Genomic DNA, 19,619 nt, shown 5'->3' on the forward strand with positions numbered 1-19,619 from the left:
CAGTGAATAAAATGTACCACAAATTAGTTGGTTTGCATTAACTCTTTTTAATGTAAAGTAGAACAAAATTAAAACTGGTATAAAAAAATAAGAATTCCTCTTTAAAAATTAATACTTTAAGTAATTTTTTAACATTTTAACATAAAATACAACTGCAGGTGTGTGAGAAGCAGCCGTTGAGCCAGCCAGACTCTGGCAGTCCTCATCAACTAAATGTTACAGGAGATGGAGATTATTCATACAGTATAGTGAAAGCAGTACAGCAAAATTGGGTTGCAAATATAAATTTTTCCATTGATTAATTGAGTGAGCTGATTAGAAATACTTTTTTCGTGTTAACAATTCATTTGCATATTTTAAGGTCCATACAGTTTTTTGCTGTGTGAAACAAACAGCGGTGGATGGAGCAGCTACAAAGTTCTCTTTTCTTCTCGCTGGTACTTACTGATCAGGTGATTGATGAAGGACCTCCAGCTGTTTCAAAGTAAAGGTTTAATGGTGGTTACAGGAAAAGTCGCTGCTGCTTTGGACACTAGAAAAACGTTTCCTTTTGCTCCACCCGAGCTCTCGGTAACGGCTCCACCTTTTTGCACTTGCTGCGTGTGCACAGACTGCACGTAAAACAGCTGCTGCTGTTGCTGAAACACTGTGAACATAATTTTGTAATGCTTTTAATCTTGATGCTTCTGTCTTGATGCTGTTGGATATATAAGACACACACAAATATTTCAATAACTGAAGTCCAGGAACTCCATCCCAGATAGGAACATGAGTTTGGAAATTGTTCCCAAATGGATCTCTAATTCATGACTTCACGAGGACACGCCTCCTCCATGCCACCTTGTGTCTTACCTGATCCAGGGCTGGACTGGGACAAAAACTTGGCCTTGGCATTTTTGGCTTGGACCGGCCAGCAACTATGTCATAAAAGCATTTGACACAGTCTTATTCAATGTGGGCATACATATGCTAATAATGCTTTTATATTTTTTTTACACTTACTTTAGTAATACTTAAATTTCAAAGGTTTTAGCAGTTTTAAAATCTGTTATTTCACTATTTTGAGTGCTTTTTTTTAAAGAAGAAAGAGCTTTATTTGTCACATACATGCAGTGAAATTCAGTCTCTGCATTTAACCCATCACACATTGAGTATGTAGCACACACAGCTCAGTGTGGACCAGGGGGCAGCCAGAAAACGCCCAGGGAGCAACCTGGAGGGGTAAGGACCTTGCTCAGGGACCCACAGTGATGTCAGCCCAAGGATTCAAACCAGGGTCCTCTCAGTGATGAACCTTCTTCCTCTCCCCTAGGCCACCACTCCCAGTCAGCCGTGTTGAAACATGTTTAACCAGAGGCTACAAATTCAATCTATTCAACACACCTTTAACCTAAATACCTAAAATGCTATGATGTCGCCTAAAATGGACACTTGCTGCTCCTCCAACACTTCTCGGCCTTGATCATTTTTTATCAGATTAAAGGTGCCGTGGCTGTATGCAAATACCAATAAATATTGATACTAATCAATTGCCATTGCTCATCATTCTCATGTAATAGAGCTAATGTTACCTCCATCACCTCAAAGTCCCTGTATTATTCTAACATTACTACCTGCTTCTACACTTTCCCGCTCACTCTGTCCCTCGGTTTCCTTTCCAAAGCCTGCATCTCTGGTTGCTCCTCTCCCTGCCCACGGCTGCTGTCTTCACCTACAGCTGCTGTTGCTGCAGCATTGCTGTTACAGAGGACGTGGAGGCTACAGCAGTGAACATGTCTGTGATCTTTACACATTTTGTAGCATCTACAGTGACACTCCTCAATTTCTCCACACGTAACTTCTCTGCACCCCCTTTCTGTCGGTTTCTCCACGTTGCCTCTCCTTTAGCACACTGAAACTAGTGGAGTTAGCGTGGACCGCGCAGAGAAAGGGTGGGGCTGCTTTCATCCTATATCCTGATTGGTTCAGTCCACTGTCTATATTGAAGATGGACCAATTGGCCGCCCTCTCGAAAATGTGGGCCAGTCTCTTAGGAAAAAAAAAAGGGAAGAAAAAAAAACGCAACAGCCTCGGGCCCTGAGGACTGTCAGCCCACCGGCCAAATGACCAGTACACCAGATTACCAGTCCAGCCCTGACCTGATCTCCGCTCTGTGGCAGTCTGAAGGTGGCTCACTCCCTGTTTACGTTTTCATGTTGCTCTTGTTCAGAGTAGTCTGCTGACCCATCACTCAGGTACACTTTAACCACCGCGTCTGCAGCCAGTGATGTCGTCTGAGCTCACCTGTCTGTTCTTCACACCTGTGGACTCATGTATAAAAATGTATCCTTTCCATGCTCTGTCTATCTGCATGGTTTTCAGATGTAATAGGAAAGAAGGAAATTATGTGTGTGTGCTCACACATCTGTCTCTGTGTGAGGAAACTGATGAAAACAGACATTCAGCCCATCCTTGGATCTAGATCCCAGCATGCCGGCTGCTGCCGTAGTGCCTGTTTATCCATCCTGGCAGGCTTTGATTTCTCCATGTTTCCTTAGATTTGAACACAGGATACTCCGTAGATCAGAGCAGCACTGCCTCTGGGAGCAAACCAAGATGGTGGCGCTTCGGGGAATGACTTCCCTCATCAACAGGGTGTTCATATCCTGTGACCTAGGCTGCTGAGGGGTTCCCATGATGCACTGAGGGTTTCTTCTTCAATCTGTTATACCCCACTCTGTATTTAATCATTAGTTATTATTAATCTATGTCTCTCTCCCCCCTCACCCCAACCAGTCACAGCAGAGTTTTCCCTGTTTCTCTGTATCTGTGTAGGCTCTTTACCTGAGGTATAAAGCGCCATGATGTGACTGTTTGTTGTGATTTAGTGCTTTATAAATAAAACTGGATTGAATTTCTGGGGTGTGTAACAGAACCAGTTTGACATGAACGGTGGGCGAGAGACCTTCACACAGACTGAGAGAGAGAGCAACCGTTTCCTTCCAGATGACTTCACCTTAAAAATATGGGTGAGCGACACCAACCCTCTCTCTCTCTCTCTCTCTCTCTCTCTCTCTCTCTCTCTCTCTCTCCTCTGTCTCCAAAAACAAACAGCCCCTCTTGCACCGTTGTCACGGTAACAGGCCCCTCCCCCGGGGTGTGGTCGATCCTCAGGCTGCAGAGAGAGTTAACCCTTGAGCTCCTCATGAGCTCATGTTTGTCTGCTGCCCCGCAGATATTCTTTATAACTCCTGTTTTATTTATTATACATGCACTTAGGTCTCATTTCATGTTTAACTCTAATAAAAACCTGCTGTGTTTTCCTTTACTCTGACAGATTATCTGACAGGAAGTGATAAACCAATGTGACTCTATCACAATAAAAGTCTGTCACAGTGGCCTCAGTCTGTTTTCAGGCTCTGGCAGTGAAGGAGTTAAAGGTGTGGATGCTTTCACACTTGGAAAGCTGGACGGAAAGTTTTCTTCAGAGGCAGCCAATCTCTCACACACACACACACACACACACACACACACACACACACACACACACAGCCTGACTGAGGCAGTCAGGAAGCAGCTCCACAGTTTTCCTGTAGCAGCGATAGTCTGTGGACATTTTGGAGTTTCTGTATTTATACTGTCATCATGGTGACCACGGAGACTCACCAGTCTCAGGACCTTCTGGTCCCCCCACAGAACCAGGACCAGCAGGACCCGGAGAACCAGCAAGAAGAGGACCCAGCCTCGCCCTCTTCCCAACTCATGGGATTCGATCCAGAGAAGATGAGTCAGGGCCCCGTCAACGCCATCACAGTCCTCACCCTGCTGGATAAGCTGGTCAATATGCTGGACGCCGTGCAGGAAAACCAGCACAAGATGGAGGTGAGGGGGGCGCCGGGGCCACACCTGCATACCAGTTCTCAGAGGCCAGTACGCAGGGTACTGACAGGTTCCTGAATCAGGCCTGAAGGAGTAGCCAAGCTCCACCTAAAAATCTGCAGATTTAACTCAAACTTTAACATTAGTTCAGTTTAAATAGAAACAGGAGGGGCATGTTGGTGTTTCCAGGATCAGAGGCAGCTCCAAACCAAACTCCACCTAAAAAACTGCAGATTTCCCTTTAAAACCCGTGTTTCTACGTTCTTTTAGCGTTCGCTCCTTTCTGACTTTCACACCAACATGATGGCAGCTGCTGCCTGCCAGATGTGGCGCTCTGCTGTACTGTGGATTCCTCTCATATTCGTCACTGAGAGATGTTGACAGACTACGGATAAGTAACAATGCTTTGAAGCAGGGTTTCGGTTTTCAGTTATCTGCAAGCTCTATAACCTGTGACCTAACCTCTATTTAATATAGAATCTGCAATACAAGACTCATGACTTATAACAACTATGATCTATAAGATATTTAATTATATAATCTATAATGTGAACTGTTACATTTATAATCTGTAACCTAACATGTATATTCTATATAATCTATAATGTGTAACATAACACAATGTCTGCAGGCTCTGAGATGTAGTTATTGATTATTTTCAGTTTTTGAGAGGCAAGTTATTGATCTCTGAGGTTATTGGCTGGTCGTCTCTCAGGTGCACCAGATGGAGATGGAGGGCGTGGTCAGAGGGATCCAGGCTGACATGACCAAACTTTCCAAGAGTCACAGTCACACCTCGAACACCGTCAGCAAACTGCTGGACAAGAGCCGCAAGCTGTCTGTCACCATGAAGGAGGTCAGTGAACACAGCACAGGTACACAGGACACCTGTTTCAGTAAATGCACCTGTGTCAGTGGACACACCTGTGCCACACCTGTCACCTGTGTGTTGTTGCAGATTCGTGATAAGATGGAGCGCCAGGGCATGCAGGTGAAGAAGCTGCAGGCGAACCATGCCCATCTGATCAACAGGAACAACTTCAGAGTCCTCATCTTCCAGGTCAGTGATACACCTGTACAGGTGGGTCAGAGGTCAGGCAGACCATCAGCCGCTTCAGAGATTCAGGTGTATCTAGGAAACCATGTTCAGGATTTCCTGTTCTTTTTTGTGACTTTTTTATTTGAAAATAGCCAGGTTCAACCTGAGAGCTAAAAAGCTCCTCCCACCTTCATCTACAGAGGTGTGAGCCTAACACTTGGATCAGGAGCTCTGAGGCATGCTGGGAGATGTAGGTATGATGAAAGGAGGTCTGTTAGTTTCCTGCTGGCTCACAGCTCATCTCCTTATTTGGTCGCTGGCTCCTGAAGGAAATGAACTGGAAAAATGGAGTGCGGTCATGTGATATGGTTGTCATGGTGACAGTTATGGGGTCATTTTTTATTTCCATAGATGTCCTCAGGGCTGATATGAGCTGATGTGGTATGCAGTAAAACTCTGCTGTAGTACTTGGGTTAATACTACAGGCAGTAACACAGTCAGTACTAAACCAGACTGACAGTAAACACTCCCGTCCTCCTAAAATTCCCAGCATTCCTCAGCAGAGTTTTTACAAACATGCATGAGTCAATGTGATACAGTATCTCACATTGACCCCGCTGTGTTTACACACTGAATACCTCTGTGTGGACTACACCGCATACACTTCACTGAGGTTCTTGTGATTTTGTTCTGGGTATGTTGGTTCTGGTTGATGTGGTTCCACTGATGGTGAACTTACAGAGGGACTTACAGGGAGCTTTAACACAACAGAATTCTCCTTACAGGCTACACTTGTTCCTTTCCTGGTTCCACTACTGTTCTATTGAGATGCCACAAAGGGGGTTACTTTCTCATAAAGTTTCCCTAAATTGAATTCAATTCGCCGTGAGTTCCACTGTGGTCTCCCATAAGGTTCCTGGGAAGTCCTGGTAGGGTCCATGAAGGTTTCCTGAGCACTCCTACAATAGTTCCAATTATAATACAATAAGATCCGGTTCTCTCCTCTATAGCTCACCAGAGAGCCTCCTAATGTTTTCCTGTTTTCTGCCCAAGGAGGAGAACGAGATCCCCTCCACTGTTTTTGTGAAGGATCCTCCTCCATACCCTCGGGATGAGATTTTGGAGGAAGGTGAGGAAGGCAGCATTGATGTCAACTGTTCCCAAGAGGGTGGGCTCCATACTATTGACCTGTCATCTGACGAAGATGTGGGGCTGGAGGCAGAGATAGAGGATGAGGAGGTGTGGCCTCAAGATTTGGAGAACATGGAGAAGTCCAGAGCTGAGAAACTGAAACATTCCAGTCTGAAGAAGGTGAGAACTAAAGACAGGCTGAGGTGTGCAGACAGACAGACAGGTAATCATCTCTCTGTCTGCAGGTCGACAGCCTGAAGAAGGCATTCTCCAGGCAGAACATTGAGAAGAAGATGACAAAGATTGGAACAAAGATAGTTTCTGCAGAACAAAGAGAGAAGATCAAACAGAGGACCTCCAGCTTGAAGGTTTCACCTTTGAGCTTCCACATCAGGAAGGTACAGAGTTCATTATTATTCATAGGCATAGGAGTGGGGGGGCAAAAAAAAAATACTTGATTTTGAAATCTTTAACTCCCGTGCTTTTATTTTGAAGGCACAACATAGCGTCATGTCACTGCGCTCCCCCCGCCCCCTTCTGAATGGCTCTGCAATAGAGTCAGAAACTCTTTTGAATGAGGTAAAACGGTCTTTCGGGGGATGTTGCCATGAATTATAAAAACAAGCCATGAATATGGCTTGTTTTTATAACGTCTTGTCAGTTTACTTTCATACATAGAAGCCAAATCTTTTTTGGTTCAGTCATCTTAATCCTGGGATGGTCACTCGTCCAATATTTAACTGCTAACTTTGCCTAGAAGTTAGCTAAACTAGCCAAAATATTTTGTTATCTCATTTCAGCACAATGCCACCACCAACAAAAAAGGCTGAAACAGCAGCAGGACTTACTTTTTTTTTTTTTTAAAAGAGTCTGTGTGAGCAACAGTCACACAACCCAAGGGTAACATCTGATCATAATTTATTAACACGTATGACAGTATATTAGATATGTGTAATGATATCTTATCAGGAGAATGGTAGTACATAAAGTAATGACTCAATTGAAGCAATGAAAGGTGGAGAGGCTGAAGAAGCTCAGACGAGGTCTTAAATCAGTTTAATGAAATATGTATTAGCCTGTTATTCATTTTTAAGTATAATAGTAAACAATTTTATAATGAAAAGAACTGGCTCAGGGAAGAGAGAGGAGAGCCAGGTGGAGCTTCAGGGCGTGAGGTCAGCTTTAAAAACCATATTAATTATAATAGATCCAGAAAGAACAGGTGAGGACTGACGTCAGTTTTTTTTTAATGTTTTCATTATTTCCACATTACTTATAAGAGTATGGGTTAGGTTATGTTTAGGTTGTCAGGTGCAGTACAACACCCCACTAGACTTGATGAAATGCTGCTCCATAGTGACCAATAAGTGATTTTTTTTTTTTCCTCATTTAGTATAAAATGAGCCACCTTTAGGTTCAGGAGCTGTGCCTCATCTCTGAAACCATTTTGTATGTTTAGGAGCAGCAATGCAGGGGCAGCACATAGGAGACAGGAAAAAGAGAGGGTGGTATAGGGTCGAGGTGAGGTCTTAAAATAAATGAGTGAAAACTTTTAATGTAAGGTATGCGATATAATGTATACATCTTAGGCCTGGGCAATAAATCAATAACTATATATCACAATAGACACACGATCAATATAGCATTTTTTTATGCTTTGCTCAGAGTATTTACAGATCTGTCAGGTTTCCGATATGTGTCCCCTCAATAGTAAACTCATTCCTACACCCTTGTTATTATTACATAAAACAAATACTAGGGTTCTCTACAGTTTCTCTTGCCTTTTCCAGAGGTACCAGTAAGGTTCCCCAAACATTCACAAAGTTACCCTTGACAGTATTTGCCATTTCCACCAAAGCTTCATTGATGTCTTCTGAAGACCGTCTCAGTGTTCCACTGAGATTCCCTTGTGTTCCTTTGGATTTCATTGCTTGTATTTTGTGTTTTCAGCCTCGCAGTAGCTCTGATTCTCAGCCTCCAGAGGCCTCTGCTCCAACTGAGGAGTCACTTACTACTGAAGCCGACATCCAGCTCTCCCCACTGGGAAGCACTGACCAGGAGGTCTCCTTCACAGAGGTTCATGCCCAGCTGGCCCCAGATGAGCCACAGGAAGAGATGGTGAAAAAGGAGATGAAAGAAGAGAAGGAGGTGGTGAAAGACCAGGAGACATCTGTTGTGGTGGAGGCTAATGTGTCAGTGGTTTCTGAGGGAGTTGGAGAAGAGTATGCGCTGTCCTCCACACTCCCTCAGGAGGAGAAAGGAGAGGAGGAGAAGGTGGATGAATTCTAAACACTTCTCTGGTATTGGAGGTTCATCAGTGACTAAACAAATCTGAGCTATAATCAATCAGAGTCCAGATCTTCTAAAAGAAACATTTCAATTTCCTTTCACTGAAGTTCCTCTTGAGCTCTCCTTAAATTCTCCAATTCGGTCCTTAAAGATTCTCCAAAGGTTACCTTAAAGTCCCACTGGGTTTCCCCAGTTAAAGAACCCCAGGTTTCCTACAACAATCCCAAAGTTCCCTTCAATAAAAAACTTGATGAGGTTCCTTTAAGAGTTCTCTGGGGTTCCTCCAAAGTTTTTCTTCTTTCATGTTTCTGGTCATTTTGCTAAACTAGGCTGAGCAGCTGCTTGCTGTAGCTTCATAGTTACAGATCTGAAAATGTTACAATGTTCCTTCAAGGTTTGAAGCTCAGTTTTGTTCTGTACTGGATCAATAATTCAGAGTATTGATAAACCTCCACAAACATCTGCTGTGTTACATGTGACCCTGAAAACTACGTATCTCATAAAGTATTGAGGAACCAGTGTTCCTCACGCTCTGTTATGTTCATTTATGTTTAAGGTTAAAAGTCTGTATGACGTTGGAGAACTTTAATTCTTCCACTGAGCTGAAACCTGAAGCTAGAACGTGGAGATAAGGGGTTTCTACAGTTTTAATATATCTTTATGTTCCTTCTTTTGTTGCTGACCTACAGTACACTCTGTATAAGAAGCTGACTGATGTAACTCTGATGATCAGCCTGATCAGGAACCTTCACAGCATAAACCATTTACTCAGTAGACCCCAGTTAAGTTCTAAATCGCTACCTGTCAATCATCCAAAACTCAGGGAACACAAAGTCATCATGGTGCTAAACAGACCCTTAAAATGTTCCCAAAAGGTTGCAATAATGTTCTACAAGCTGTCACCTAATGATCCTTCAGGTTATTAGAACATTATGCCAGTGTTCCACTATGGTTCCTCAGGAGATCCCTAAGTATCGTGTAACTTGAAAGTCTCATGAAGGATTTTACATCCGCCGAGTGCTCTCCAGGGTTCCAGTAGCATTCTGGTAACAATCCCCATTCTTACATTGCCTAAATGTTCCTCCAATGTTTGTCTTAAATTATTGTTTGGTTCAGATGAGATTTTAATGTACTCTTCTTGTCCCCAAAGGTTCTAAAAGGTTCTCAAGAGATTCCCTCTAGAACTGTCTAAATTCTTATTTGACTGCTCCGATGTTCCAGACTCATATTTGGAACTAGTTTCACTTAAACATTCCCTTCAACTTTCCTATTAAATGGCTTTAAATTTTTTCAAGGACTCTTAGCTGTTAACATCAGGTCCCCCTGATGTTCCTCTAACATTCCCTAGTGCCTTCTTAAGTGCTCCCAAAAATATCCTAAGCATTCCCTAAAGGTTCCCCTGGTGAGTCACTTGTGTTTTCCTAATGTTCAGCTGCAATTCCCCTGATGTTTATGTTCTGCTGAGGTTCTCCTGACATTCCTCTAGTGTTCTTCTGAGATTACTGCTTGTTTCAGTTGCTATGTTGATTTACTGAACAAGAATTTGTATCTGATGTTTGCTTTTCATTTTTTGACTTTTCAATTGTTTATTCTCTCTGTGCTTATCAATAAATTGCCTTTTCCAGCTTATTAATGACAGAAGTATTTGTAACCACAGTGTTAACCTGCTGAGCAGACCCGATTGGACTTTTTGATTAGTTGATCAGTTTGTTGCCTTCAGGTTTAACATTGCAGTTTTTCTTATATTTTATCGCAAGAACAAACTTTGTGCTGCCAAAGAACATTTCCTGTTCCAATTGATCACCTGTCGATCAATCACCTGAACCCTACATAATCAATAAAACTTTTAAAACCACATTTCTGCCTTCTGCCTTTGTTTTGATTATAATGATCAGTTTCTGATCGGCTGAACATGACCACATTTTCAATCAACCAATTCAACAGTCAACAGTCCACAGAAAAAAAGAAATGCTCAAGTACTGTCAACTGAATGTACTTCTAAAGAAGTACTGTGAAAGTAGTTTTATGCTCCTTGTTTTCTTCTTCTGTGGTTAGAAATATGTTAATGTGTAATTTAGCTTCAGATAAATGTAACTGTCATTCTGCTGCTGACCTTTGACCTTAGCTGTCTGAAGGTGCAGACGGAGGCAGAGCGTGGGATGTTCTTCTGCCAGCCAATGGGAGAGAGTGGGGTGGAATTTTGAAACAGCAGGTCAGGAAGGAGGGGCAGGAGGTGGAGCCTGAGACATCCACATTCATACAGAGCACTGCTGAGTCTACACAGGATTACTGCAATATTACTACAGCTGTTCTGCGCTATTACAACAGTAATACTGCATTGCTACAGCAGCTGTTCACAGTACAGCCTGAAGTGACTGTGGCACTGGTATTTTTAGAGTACAGGTTGTAGTACTTTTAGTACCCTTATACCTGATTCCCCTCCTCCCGCTTCTTCTTTTCTGGCTGCAGATGGACTTGGCGGCACCCCCTGGCCTCTCTCTCGTCTCCGTCTTGTCTCTGTTAGCATGCTGCGCCCAGTTGTTTGCAGCTGTCCTGCTAACACAGAGGTATGGTGGGCGGAGCTCTACTGAGGACAGGTTTATCTTGCTGTGGCTCTTTTATGATGTCATCGTCCACCTGACACTGGTAGGCAAGGCTTTTTGTATTCACATCTTCTTACATATCTGATTATTTTTAAGAGGGTCCATTTGTTTACATGTCTCTTGTTGTTTATTTTTAGGGCTCCATTTGTTTACATGTCTCTGGTTGTTTATTGCTTATTTTTAGGAGGGTCCTGACAGGTCTCATGATTTGTTTGTGAAGGAAGACACCTGAAACACTTTATTAAAAAATGATCAAATTTAATCTATTAAAGAATCAGAAGGAATCACATGTACATGTGGGCAAATCTTGCTGTCACTTGGTGTTGGCTCTCACTGCGGTATTGTATCACTTCCTGTTCCTGTTTCGGAGCACAGTGTTTTGCTGTCTGTTAGCTGTTATATCTGTATAACTCAATTTATCTGAATAATAACATATTTTAGTGTAATCTTCACCTACTTTAAATAGCATACTCTTTGCTGAATCACCTGTATTCACATTACTCACTTTATTTGTTTTTAGAAATTCGCTAGCTTAGCTCAGCTAGTAGCTTAGCCCTTAGCCGACTCACTACCAGCATGGCTTCTTCTCCTGTCTCTCCTGCACTTTCCTGCTCTGGGTGTCACATGTTTAGTTACTCCTCGGCCTCCTTTAGCAGTAACGGTACTTGTAATAAATGTAGTCTGTTTGTAGCTCTGGAGGCCAGGCTTTCTGAACTGGAGACTCAGCTCCGCACCCTGGAAAATCCTACATCTAGCCAGGCCCCTGTAGCGGGTGCGGACCATGGTAGCTTAGCCGCCGTTAGCTCCCCCCCAGCAGATCCCGAGCAGCAGGGAAAACAGGCCGGCTGGGTGACGGTGAGGAGGAAGCGTAGTCCTAAGCAGAAGCCCCGGGTACACCACCAACCTGTTCACGTCTCTAACCGTTTTTCTCCACTCGGCGACACACCCGCCGAGGAACAAACTCTGGTTATTGGTGACTCTGTTTTGAGAAACGTGAAGCTAGAGACACCGGCGACCATAGTCAAATGTCTTCCAGGGGCCAGAGCAGGCGACATTCATGGAAATTTGAAAATGCTGGCTAAGGCTAATCGTAGATTTGGTAAGATCGTTATTCACGTCGGCAGTAATGACACCCGGTTACGCCAATCGGAGGTCACTAAAATTAATATTGACTCGGTGTGTAACTTTGCAAAAACGATGTCGGACTCTGTAGTTTTCTCTGGGCCCCTCCCCAATCAGACCAGGAGCCACATGTTTAGCCGCATGTTCTCCTTGAATCGCTGGCTGTCTGAGTGGTGTCCAAAAAATGACGTGGGCTTCATAGATAATTGGCAAAGTTTCTGGGGAAAACCTGGTCTTGTTAGGAGAGACGGCATCCATCCCACTTTGGATGGAGCAGCTCTCATTTCTAGAAATCTGGCCAAATTTATTAACCCTCCTAAAAACTGACTACCCAGGGTTGAGACCAGGAAGCAGAGTTGCAGTCTTACACGCCTCTCTGCAGCTTCTCTCCTCCTGCCATCCCCCCAAAACCCCATCCCCATAGAGTCGGTGCTGCTCCCAGACCACCAAAAAACAAAGCTAAAATCAGCAAAAAGCTATTTAGCAGCTGTAAGACTTTATAACCATCACTGCTCCCAACAAAAACCACAATAGCCTACACAATGTAGGATAATATATAATATACTGTAAATAGTCCGGCCTGTTAAGGTTCAACACACAGGCACATCATGTACATTGTATATAGTGTTATTATTAGTAGTATTAAGGTTAATCTTGTTTGTTGATTTTATATACATATATATTCTTTTCTTAATAGTGTAAATTATTATATTTTTATTTATATTTATAGTAACTGCGGCTGCTGTTACACCCAAATTTCCCCTCTGTGGGACAATAAAGGCTGTTTCTTCTTCTTCTTCTTCTTCTTAAGCATAAAAATTCAAAAACAATAAATAATACAGCTTCATCAACTGCACCAAAAAATAAAACAATTAAATGTGGATTGTTAAACATTAGGTCTCTCTCTTCCAAGTCCCTATTAGTAAATGATTTAATAATTGATCAATGTATTGATTTATTCTGCCTTACAGAAACCTGGTTACAGCAGGATGAATATGTTAGTTTAAATGAATCAACACCCCCGAGTCACAGTAACTGTCAGAATGCTCAAAGCACAGGTCGAGGAGGAGGATTAGCTGCGATCTTCAATTCCAGCTTATTAATTAATCAAAGACCCAGAGAAAGTTTTCATTCTTTTGAAAGCCTGACTCTTAGTCTTGTCCATCCTAATTGGGAAAATCAAAAACCTGTTTTATTTGTTATTATCTATCGTCCACCTGGTCCTTACTCAGAGTTTCTGTCTGATTTCTCAGACTTTTTATCTGATTTAGTGCTCAGTTCAGATAAAATAATTATAGTGGGTGATTTTAACATCCATGTAGATGCTGAGAATGACAGCCTCAACACTGCATTTAATCTATTGTTAGATTCAACTGGCTTCTCTCAAAATGTAAAGGAGCCCACCCACCACTTTAATCATACTCTGGATCTTGTCCTAACATATGGCATAGAAACTGAAGACTTAACAGTACTCCCTGAAAGCCCCCTCCTGTCTGATCATTTCTTAGTAACATTTACATTTACTTTAATGGATTACACAGCAGTGGGGAATAAGTTTTATTACAGTAGAAGTCTTTCTGAAAGTGCTGTAACTAAGTTTAAGGATCTAATTCCTTCATTGTTATGCTCTTCAGTGCCAACATAGTGCAGAGCAGCTACCTAAACTCTGCTCCCAGTGAGGTCGATTATCTCGTCAATAGTTTTACATCCTCACTGCGTATAACTTTGGATACTGTGGCTCCTCTGAAAAGGAAAGCTTCAAATCAGAAGTGCCTGACTCCGTGGTATAATTCACAAACGCACAGCTTAAAGCAGATAACCCGAAAGCTGGAGAGGGAATGGCGTCTCACTAAATTAGAAGATGCTCATTTAGCCTGGAAAAAGAGTTTGTTGCTCTATAAAAAAAAGCCCTCCGTAAAGCTAGGACATCTTACTATTCATCATTAATTAAAGAAAATAAGAACAACCCCAGGTTTGTTTTCAGCACTGTAGCCAGGCTGACAAAGAGTCAGAGCTCTGTAGAGCCGAGTATTCCTTTCACTTTGACTAGTAGTGACTTCATGGATTTCTTTACAAATAAAATTTTATACATTAGAGAAAAAATGATTCATAACCATCTCAAAGATTGATCTTCATGTTCGGCTGCTTTCAGCACTGCTGGTATTTGTTTAGACTCTTTTGCTCCAGTTGATCTTTCAGAGTTAACTTCAATAGTTACTTCCTCCAAACCAGCAACATGTTTATTAGATCCCATTCCTACTAGACTGTTCAAAGAAGTCTTTCCAATTATTGATGCTTCAATCTTAAAAATGATCAATCTGTCTTTATTAGTTGGCTATGTACCACAGACCTTCAAGGTGGCTGTAATTAAACCTTTACTTAAAAAGCCATCACTTGACCCAGCTGTCTTAGCTAATTATAGGCCAATCTCCAACCTTCCTTTTCTCTCAAAGACTCTTGAAAGAGTAGTTGTAAAACAGCTAACTGATCATCTGCAGAGGAACGGTTTATTTGAAGAGTTTCAGTCAGGTTTCAGAATTCATCACAGTACAGAAACAGCATTAGTGAAGGTTAAAAAATGATCTTCTTAGAGCCTCTGACAGTGGACTCATCTCTGTTCTTGTCCTGTTGGACCTCAGTGCAGTTTTGATACTGTTGACCATAACATTTTATTACAGAGATTAGAGCTTGCTATAGGTATTAAAGGTACTGCACTGCAGTGGTTTGAATCATATTTATCTCATAGACTCCAATTTGTTCATGAAAATGGGGAGTCTTCTTCACACACTAAGGTTAATTATGGAGTTCCACAGGGTTCTGTGCTAGGACCAATTTTATTTACATTATACATGCTTCCCTTAGGCAGTATTATTAGAAAGCACTGCATCAATTTTCATTGTTATGCAGATGATACTCAGCTTTACCTATCAATGAAGCCAGATGACACACATCAATTAGTTAAATGGCAGGAATGTCTTAAAGACATTAAGGCCTGGATGACCTCTAATTTCCTGCTTCTATATTTAGATCAAACTGAAATTCTTGTTCTCTGCCCCACAAATCTTAGAAACATGGTGTCTAACCAGATACTTACCCTGGATGGCATTACTTTGGCCTCCAGTAACACTGTGAGAAATCTTGGAGTCATTTTTGACCAGGATATGTCCTTCAATGCACATATTAAACAAATATGTAGGACCGCTTTTTTGCATTTGCGCAATATTTCTAAAATTAGAAACATCCTTTCTCAGAGTGATGCTGAAAAGCTAATTCATGCATTTATTACTTCTAGACTGGATTATTGTAATTCATTATTATCAGGCTGTCCTAAAAGCTCCCTGAAAAGCCTTCAGCTGATCCAAAATGCTGCAGCTAGAGTACTGACAGGGACTAGAAAGAGAGAGCAGATTTCTCCCATATTGGCTTCTCTTCATTGGCTCCCTGTTAAATCGAGAATAGAATTTAAAATTCTTCTCCTCACATACGAGGTCTTGAATAATCAGGCACCATCTTATCTCAAAGACCTCATAGTACCATATCACCCCAATAGAACACTTCGCTCTCAGACTGCTGGCTTACTTGTGGTTCCTAGGATACTTAAGAGTAGAATGGGAGGCAGAGCCTTCAGCTTTCAGGCGCCTCTTCTGTGGAACCAGCTCCCAGCTTGGATTCGGGAGACAGACACCCTCTCTATTTTTAAGATTAGGCTTAAAACTTTCCTTTTTGATCAAGCTTATAGTTAGGGCTGGATCAGGTGACCCTGAACCATCCCTTAGTTATGCTGCTATAGGCCTAGTCTGCTGGGGGGTTCACATAATGCACTGTTTCTTCTCATTCACCTTATTTACTTTGTTTATACTCCACTGTGCATTTAATCATTAATTGATATTAATCTCTGGCTCTCTTCCACAGCATGTCTTTCTCTCCCCTCACAGCAGATGACCCCCCCTCCCTGAGCCTGGTTCTGGTTTCTTCCTGTTAAAGGGAGTTTTTCCTTTCCACTGTCGCCAAGTGCTTGCTCATAGGGGATCGTTTTGACTGTTGGGTTTTCTCTGTATTATTGTAGGGTCTTTACCCACAATACAAAGCGCCTTGAGGCGACAGTTTGTTGTGATTTGGCGCTATATAAATAAATTGAAGAGACACAGGCCTTCTCAGCAGCTGCCTGTGATTCCCTCCCCAGAAGAGCACTGCTCTAAGCAAAACATCACAATTTCTTACTACAAGCGCTATCAATTCAAAAACAGATGGAGAGAGCCGTGGTTTAGACTTGGCCTTCTAAGAGTGGTTCATCCAGTGGTTGGTTTTGGCATCATAGCACAAGCTTCTCCAGTCAGCAATAAAAGCTCCATAAAAGACACACACCTTCCCCTCTCACATGTTCCTAATCATGACTTGGCAGTTTTATTCTCCGTAGCAACAGAGTACAATGACCTACACACACCCTTCCCTCCTTAGACACAGATGTTCATGTTTTGGTAAAACCTTTGAGGATAAGATAAACATATTCTTCTATGAGACCGAGAAGGTCATAAATAAGATAAACATATCACTCAAAGGCTGTGAAGTTGGTCTGGCACTATCTTTCTGTCACTCTCTGTCTAATGTATTATTTAATTTTTTTTTTTATTATTTGGTTGAGCCACTGTTTATTAATTAATTTACTGGAGTTTACTTTTAAACATTTGTCCTTTTATTCATTGAGTAAAAAATAATCCCTAACATCCATTTGTTTACATGTCTCTGGTTGCTTATTGTTTATTTTTAGGAGGGTCCATTTGTTTACATGTCTCTGGTTGGGACAGTGGAGGCATCTACAGGGCCGCTGGCTGAACTCTGTGAGTTTATTTTTTCTTCACCAAAGTATTTCAGTTCACTGTTATGTTGATCTGAAGTGCAGTAAAAGATCAAAATACTGAAGTACTTTTACACAAATACTGTAAAAACACACTGTTGGGTAATTTGATTTGGGATGTTTGTTTTCATCAACCAGACTCCATTTAGATTTCTGGTAATGTTAATACTTAATTTAAACTTAGTGCAGTACATTTCAGAGGGAAAGTACTTTTTGTTATAATGCCCTTTTACTGAAGAGATTCAGTACTCTCACCTGTCTGCACGTCACCTGTCTCATCTGTAGGGAAGGAATACGGGAAAGCCGACAGTCGCTGGTTGGTTTCTGATCCGACAATTGTCTCCATCGAGATGCTAACAGTCATCTTCGCCTCTATGCTCGCTCTGTTGTTGATACATGCAATACTGAAGGACAAGTACTATAGGTAATACTTCAGCCTATGCTGCAGGTACTGATGCACAGGTACTGATCTGTACTGATGTTAACCCACCTGTCAGACACTTCCTGCAGATCGCTCTGTGCGTGTGTGAGTTGTACGGTGGCTGTATGACCTTCTGTCCTGATTGGCTGCTTGGCAGCCCTCACCTGAACACATCCACCTGGCTCTACCTGTGGGTCTACCTGGTCTTCTTTAATGGAGTCTGGGTCCTGGTTCCGGTCCTGCTGCTGCTCCAGTCCTGGTTCAGCCTGAGGAGTCTGCACACACTTAGAGTGGACCAAAACAATGCAGCTAAAAGACAATAATGTAACCGATTCCATTTAATGAACTTACAGTGTCTTGCAAAAGTATTCATACCCCTTGAACTTTTCCACATTTTGTCACATTACAACCACAAACATATTTCACTGGAATTTAATGTGAAAGACCAACACAAAGTGGTATACAATTATGAAGTGGAACGAAAATTATGCATGATTCAAAACATTTTTTACAAATAAAAAACTGAAAAGTGGGGTGTGCAAAAGTATTGAGCCCCCTTTTCTCTTAGTGCAACCAGTTGCATTCAGAAGTTGCCTGATGACTGCTAATGACTACAAAGAGTCCACCTGTGTGTAATCTAATCTCAGTACAAATACAGCTGCTCCGTGATGGCCTCAGAGGTTGGTTAAGAGAATATTGGGGAGTAAACAGCATCATGAAGTCCAAAGAACACAGCAGACAGGTCAGGAATAAGGTTGTGGAGAAGTTTAAAGCAGGCTTAGGCTATAAAAAGATTTCCCAAGATTTGAACATCTCACGGAGCCCTGTTCAATCCATTATCCAGAAATGGAAAGAGTACGGCACAACTGTAAACCTACCAAGACAAGGCCGTCCACCTAAACTTACAGGCCGATCAAGGAGAGCACTGATCAGAGATGCAGCCAAGAAGCCCACGATGACTCTGGACCAAATGCAGAGATCCACAGCTCAGGTGGGGGAATCTGTCCACAGGACAACTATTAGTCGTGAACTGCACAAATGTGGTCTTTATGGAAGAGTGGCAAGAAGAAAGCCATTGTTAAAGAAAACCATAAAAAGTCCTGTTTGCAGTTTGCCAGAAGCCATGTTGGAGACACAGCAAACATGTGGAACAAGGTGCTTTGGTCAGAGGAGACCAAAATTGAACATTTTGGCCAAAATGCAAAACGCCATGTGTGGTGGAGAATTAACACTGCACATCACTCTGAACACACCATCCCCACTGTCAAATATGGTGGTGGCATCATCATGCTCTGGGGCTGCGTCTCTTCAGCAGGGACAGAGAAGTTGGTCAGAGTTGATGGGAAGATGGATGGAGCCAAATACAGGACAATCTTGGAGGAAAACCTGTTGGAGTCTGCAAAAGACTTAGACTGGGGTGGAGGTTCACCTTCCAGTAGGACAACGACCCTAAACATAAAGCCAGGGCTACAATGGAACGGTTTCAAACCAAACATATTCATGTGTTAGAACGGCCCAGTCAAAGTCCAGACCTAAACCCAATCCAGAATTTGTGGCAAGATCTGAAAACTGCTGTTCACAAATGCCCTCCATCTAATCTAAGTCTAAGTCTCGGTCTTGTCATGGACTCGACCGCATTTGGTCTCGGTCTTGTCATGGACTCAGACATTGTGGACTTGGGATTTTATTTCAAGACCAGTCAAGACCACAGCTCTGGAAATATCAGGAAATTGCCAGAATATTGTCCAATTTATTTGTTAACATCCTTGCATTTATTAGATGCAAAACGTACTGATTCAAATCCAACAAAGATTGCGCTCCTCTGCCTCTCAAAGGAGCGCACCTCACAGACTCTGCCCCGGCTAGGTCGCTGCTATTATTGCTGCTTGCGCCTGTATCATTTCACTGCAATCTACCATAGAGCACGGACAGTTTCATACACAATGTGCATGTTTGATCTCACTATGGTCATGTGTGCGCTTGATTTTGTGGGCTACAGAAATTAAAGAGGGAAAATGAAAATGAAGATCAAAGGAAAATTTCAGGCTTCCTATTCAACAAAAAAAAATCCCGGCATGAAAGGTAAATACCAACCTTCATGTATTCTGATAAACTGAAAATTTAATGCAAATTTTAGAGCTGCAACGATTCTTGGAGTAACTCAATTCAATTATTAAAATTCCTCGACAGAAATTTGTTGACACAAAGTGCGTACTTGTCGTCTTGCTGGTAATCTGTCTGTGTTTACCTCTGTGCTGCACACAGATGCTGCAGTAGTTTGGTTTGCACCATAAAGTGTGT

General features: G+C 42.2%; 2 protein-coding genes across 2 annotated transcripts; both read left to right on the forward strand.

Annotated features, from left to right (window-relative positions):
* The first annotated feature begins 3,490 nt into the window (after positions 1–3,490).
* cavin2b (caveolae associated protein 2b) lies at positions 3,491–10,174 on the forward strand. The gene is made up of 6 exons (XM_030749360.1): positions 3,491–3,861; positions 4,574–4,714; positions 4,817–4,918; positions 5,951–6,208; positions 6,274–6,426; positions 7,979–10,174. Exons 1-6 carry the CDS (start codon positions 3,625–3,627, stop codon positions 8,315–8,317), a joined length of 1,230 nt encoding a protein of 409 aa, XP_030605220.1. The 5' UTR covers positions 3,491–3,624; the 3' UTR covers positions 8,318–10,174.
* Positions 10,175–10,604: 430 nt separating this feature from the next.
* On the forward strand, positions 10,605–17,703 carry ebpl (EBP like). The gene is made up of 4 exons (XM_030754225.1): positions 10,605–10,963; positions 16,811–16,880; positions 17,183–17,321; positions 17,395–17,703. The coding sequence occupies exons 1-4, from the start codon at positions 10,787–10,789 to the stop codon at positions 17,639–17,641; spliced, it is 633 nt and encodes a 210-aa protein (XP_030610085.1). The 5' UTR covers positions 10,605–10,786; the 3' UTR covers positions 17,642–17,703.
* The last annotated feature ends 1,916 nt before the right edge of the window (positions 17,704–19,619 follow it).

Source organism: Archocentrus centrarchus, chromosome 2 (assembly GCF_007364275.1).
Source record: "Archocentrus centrarchus isolate MPI-CPG fArcCen1 chromosome 2, fArcCen1, whole genome shotgun sequence".
In the NCBI taxonomy this organism is placed as follows: domain Eukaryota; kingdom Metazoa; phylum Chordata; class Actinopteri; order Cichliformes; family Cichlidae; genus Archocentrus; species Archocentrus centrarchus.

Bases quoted from the DNA above. Each gene is read 5' to 3' on its own strand.
- ebpl (XM_030754225.1), top strand. From the start codon at position 10,787: ATGGACTTGGCGGCACCCCCTGGCCTCTCTCTCGTCTCCGTCTTGTCT. The intron at 10,964-16,810 runs GTAGGCAAGGCT...GTTTATTTTTAG, and splicing joins TCATCGTCCACCTGACACTG to GAGGGTCCATTTGTTTACAT. The intron at 16,881-17,182 runs GTGAGTTTATTT...TCTCATCTGTAG, and splicing joins AGGGCCGCTGGCTGAACTCT to GGAAGGAATACGGGAAAGCC.
- cavin2b (XM_030749360.1), top strand. From the start codon at position 3,625: ATGGTGACCACGGAGACTCACCAGTCTCAGGACCTTCTGGTCCCCCCA. The intron at 3,862-4,573 runs GTGAGGGGGGCG...GTCGTCTCTCAG, and splicing joins AAAACCAGCACAAGATGGAG to GTGCACCAGATGGAGATGGA. The intron at 6,209-6,273 runs GTGAGAACTAAA...CTCTGTCTGCAG, and splicing joins AACATTCCAGTCTGAAGAAG to GTCGACAGCCTGAAGAAGGC.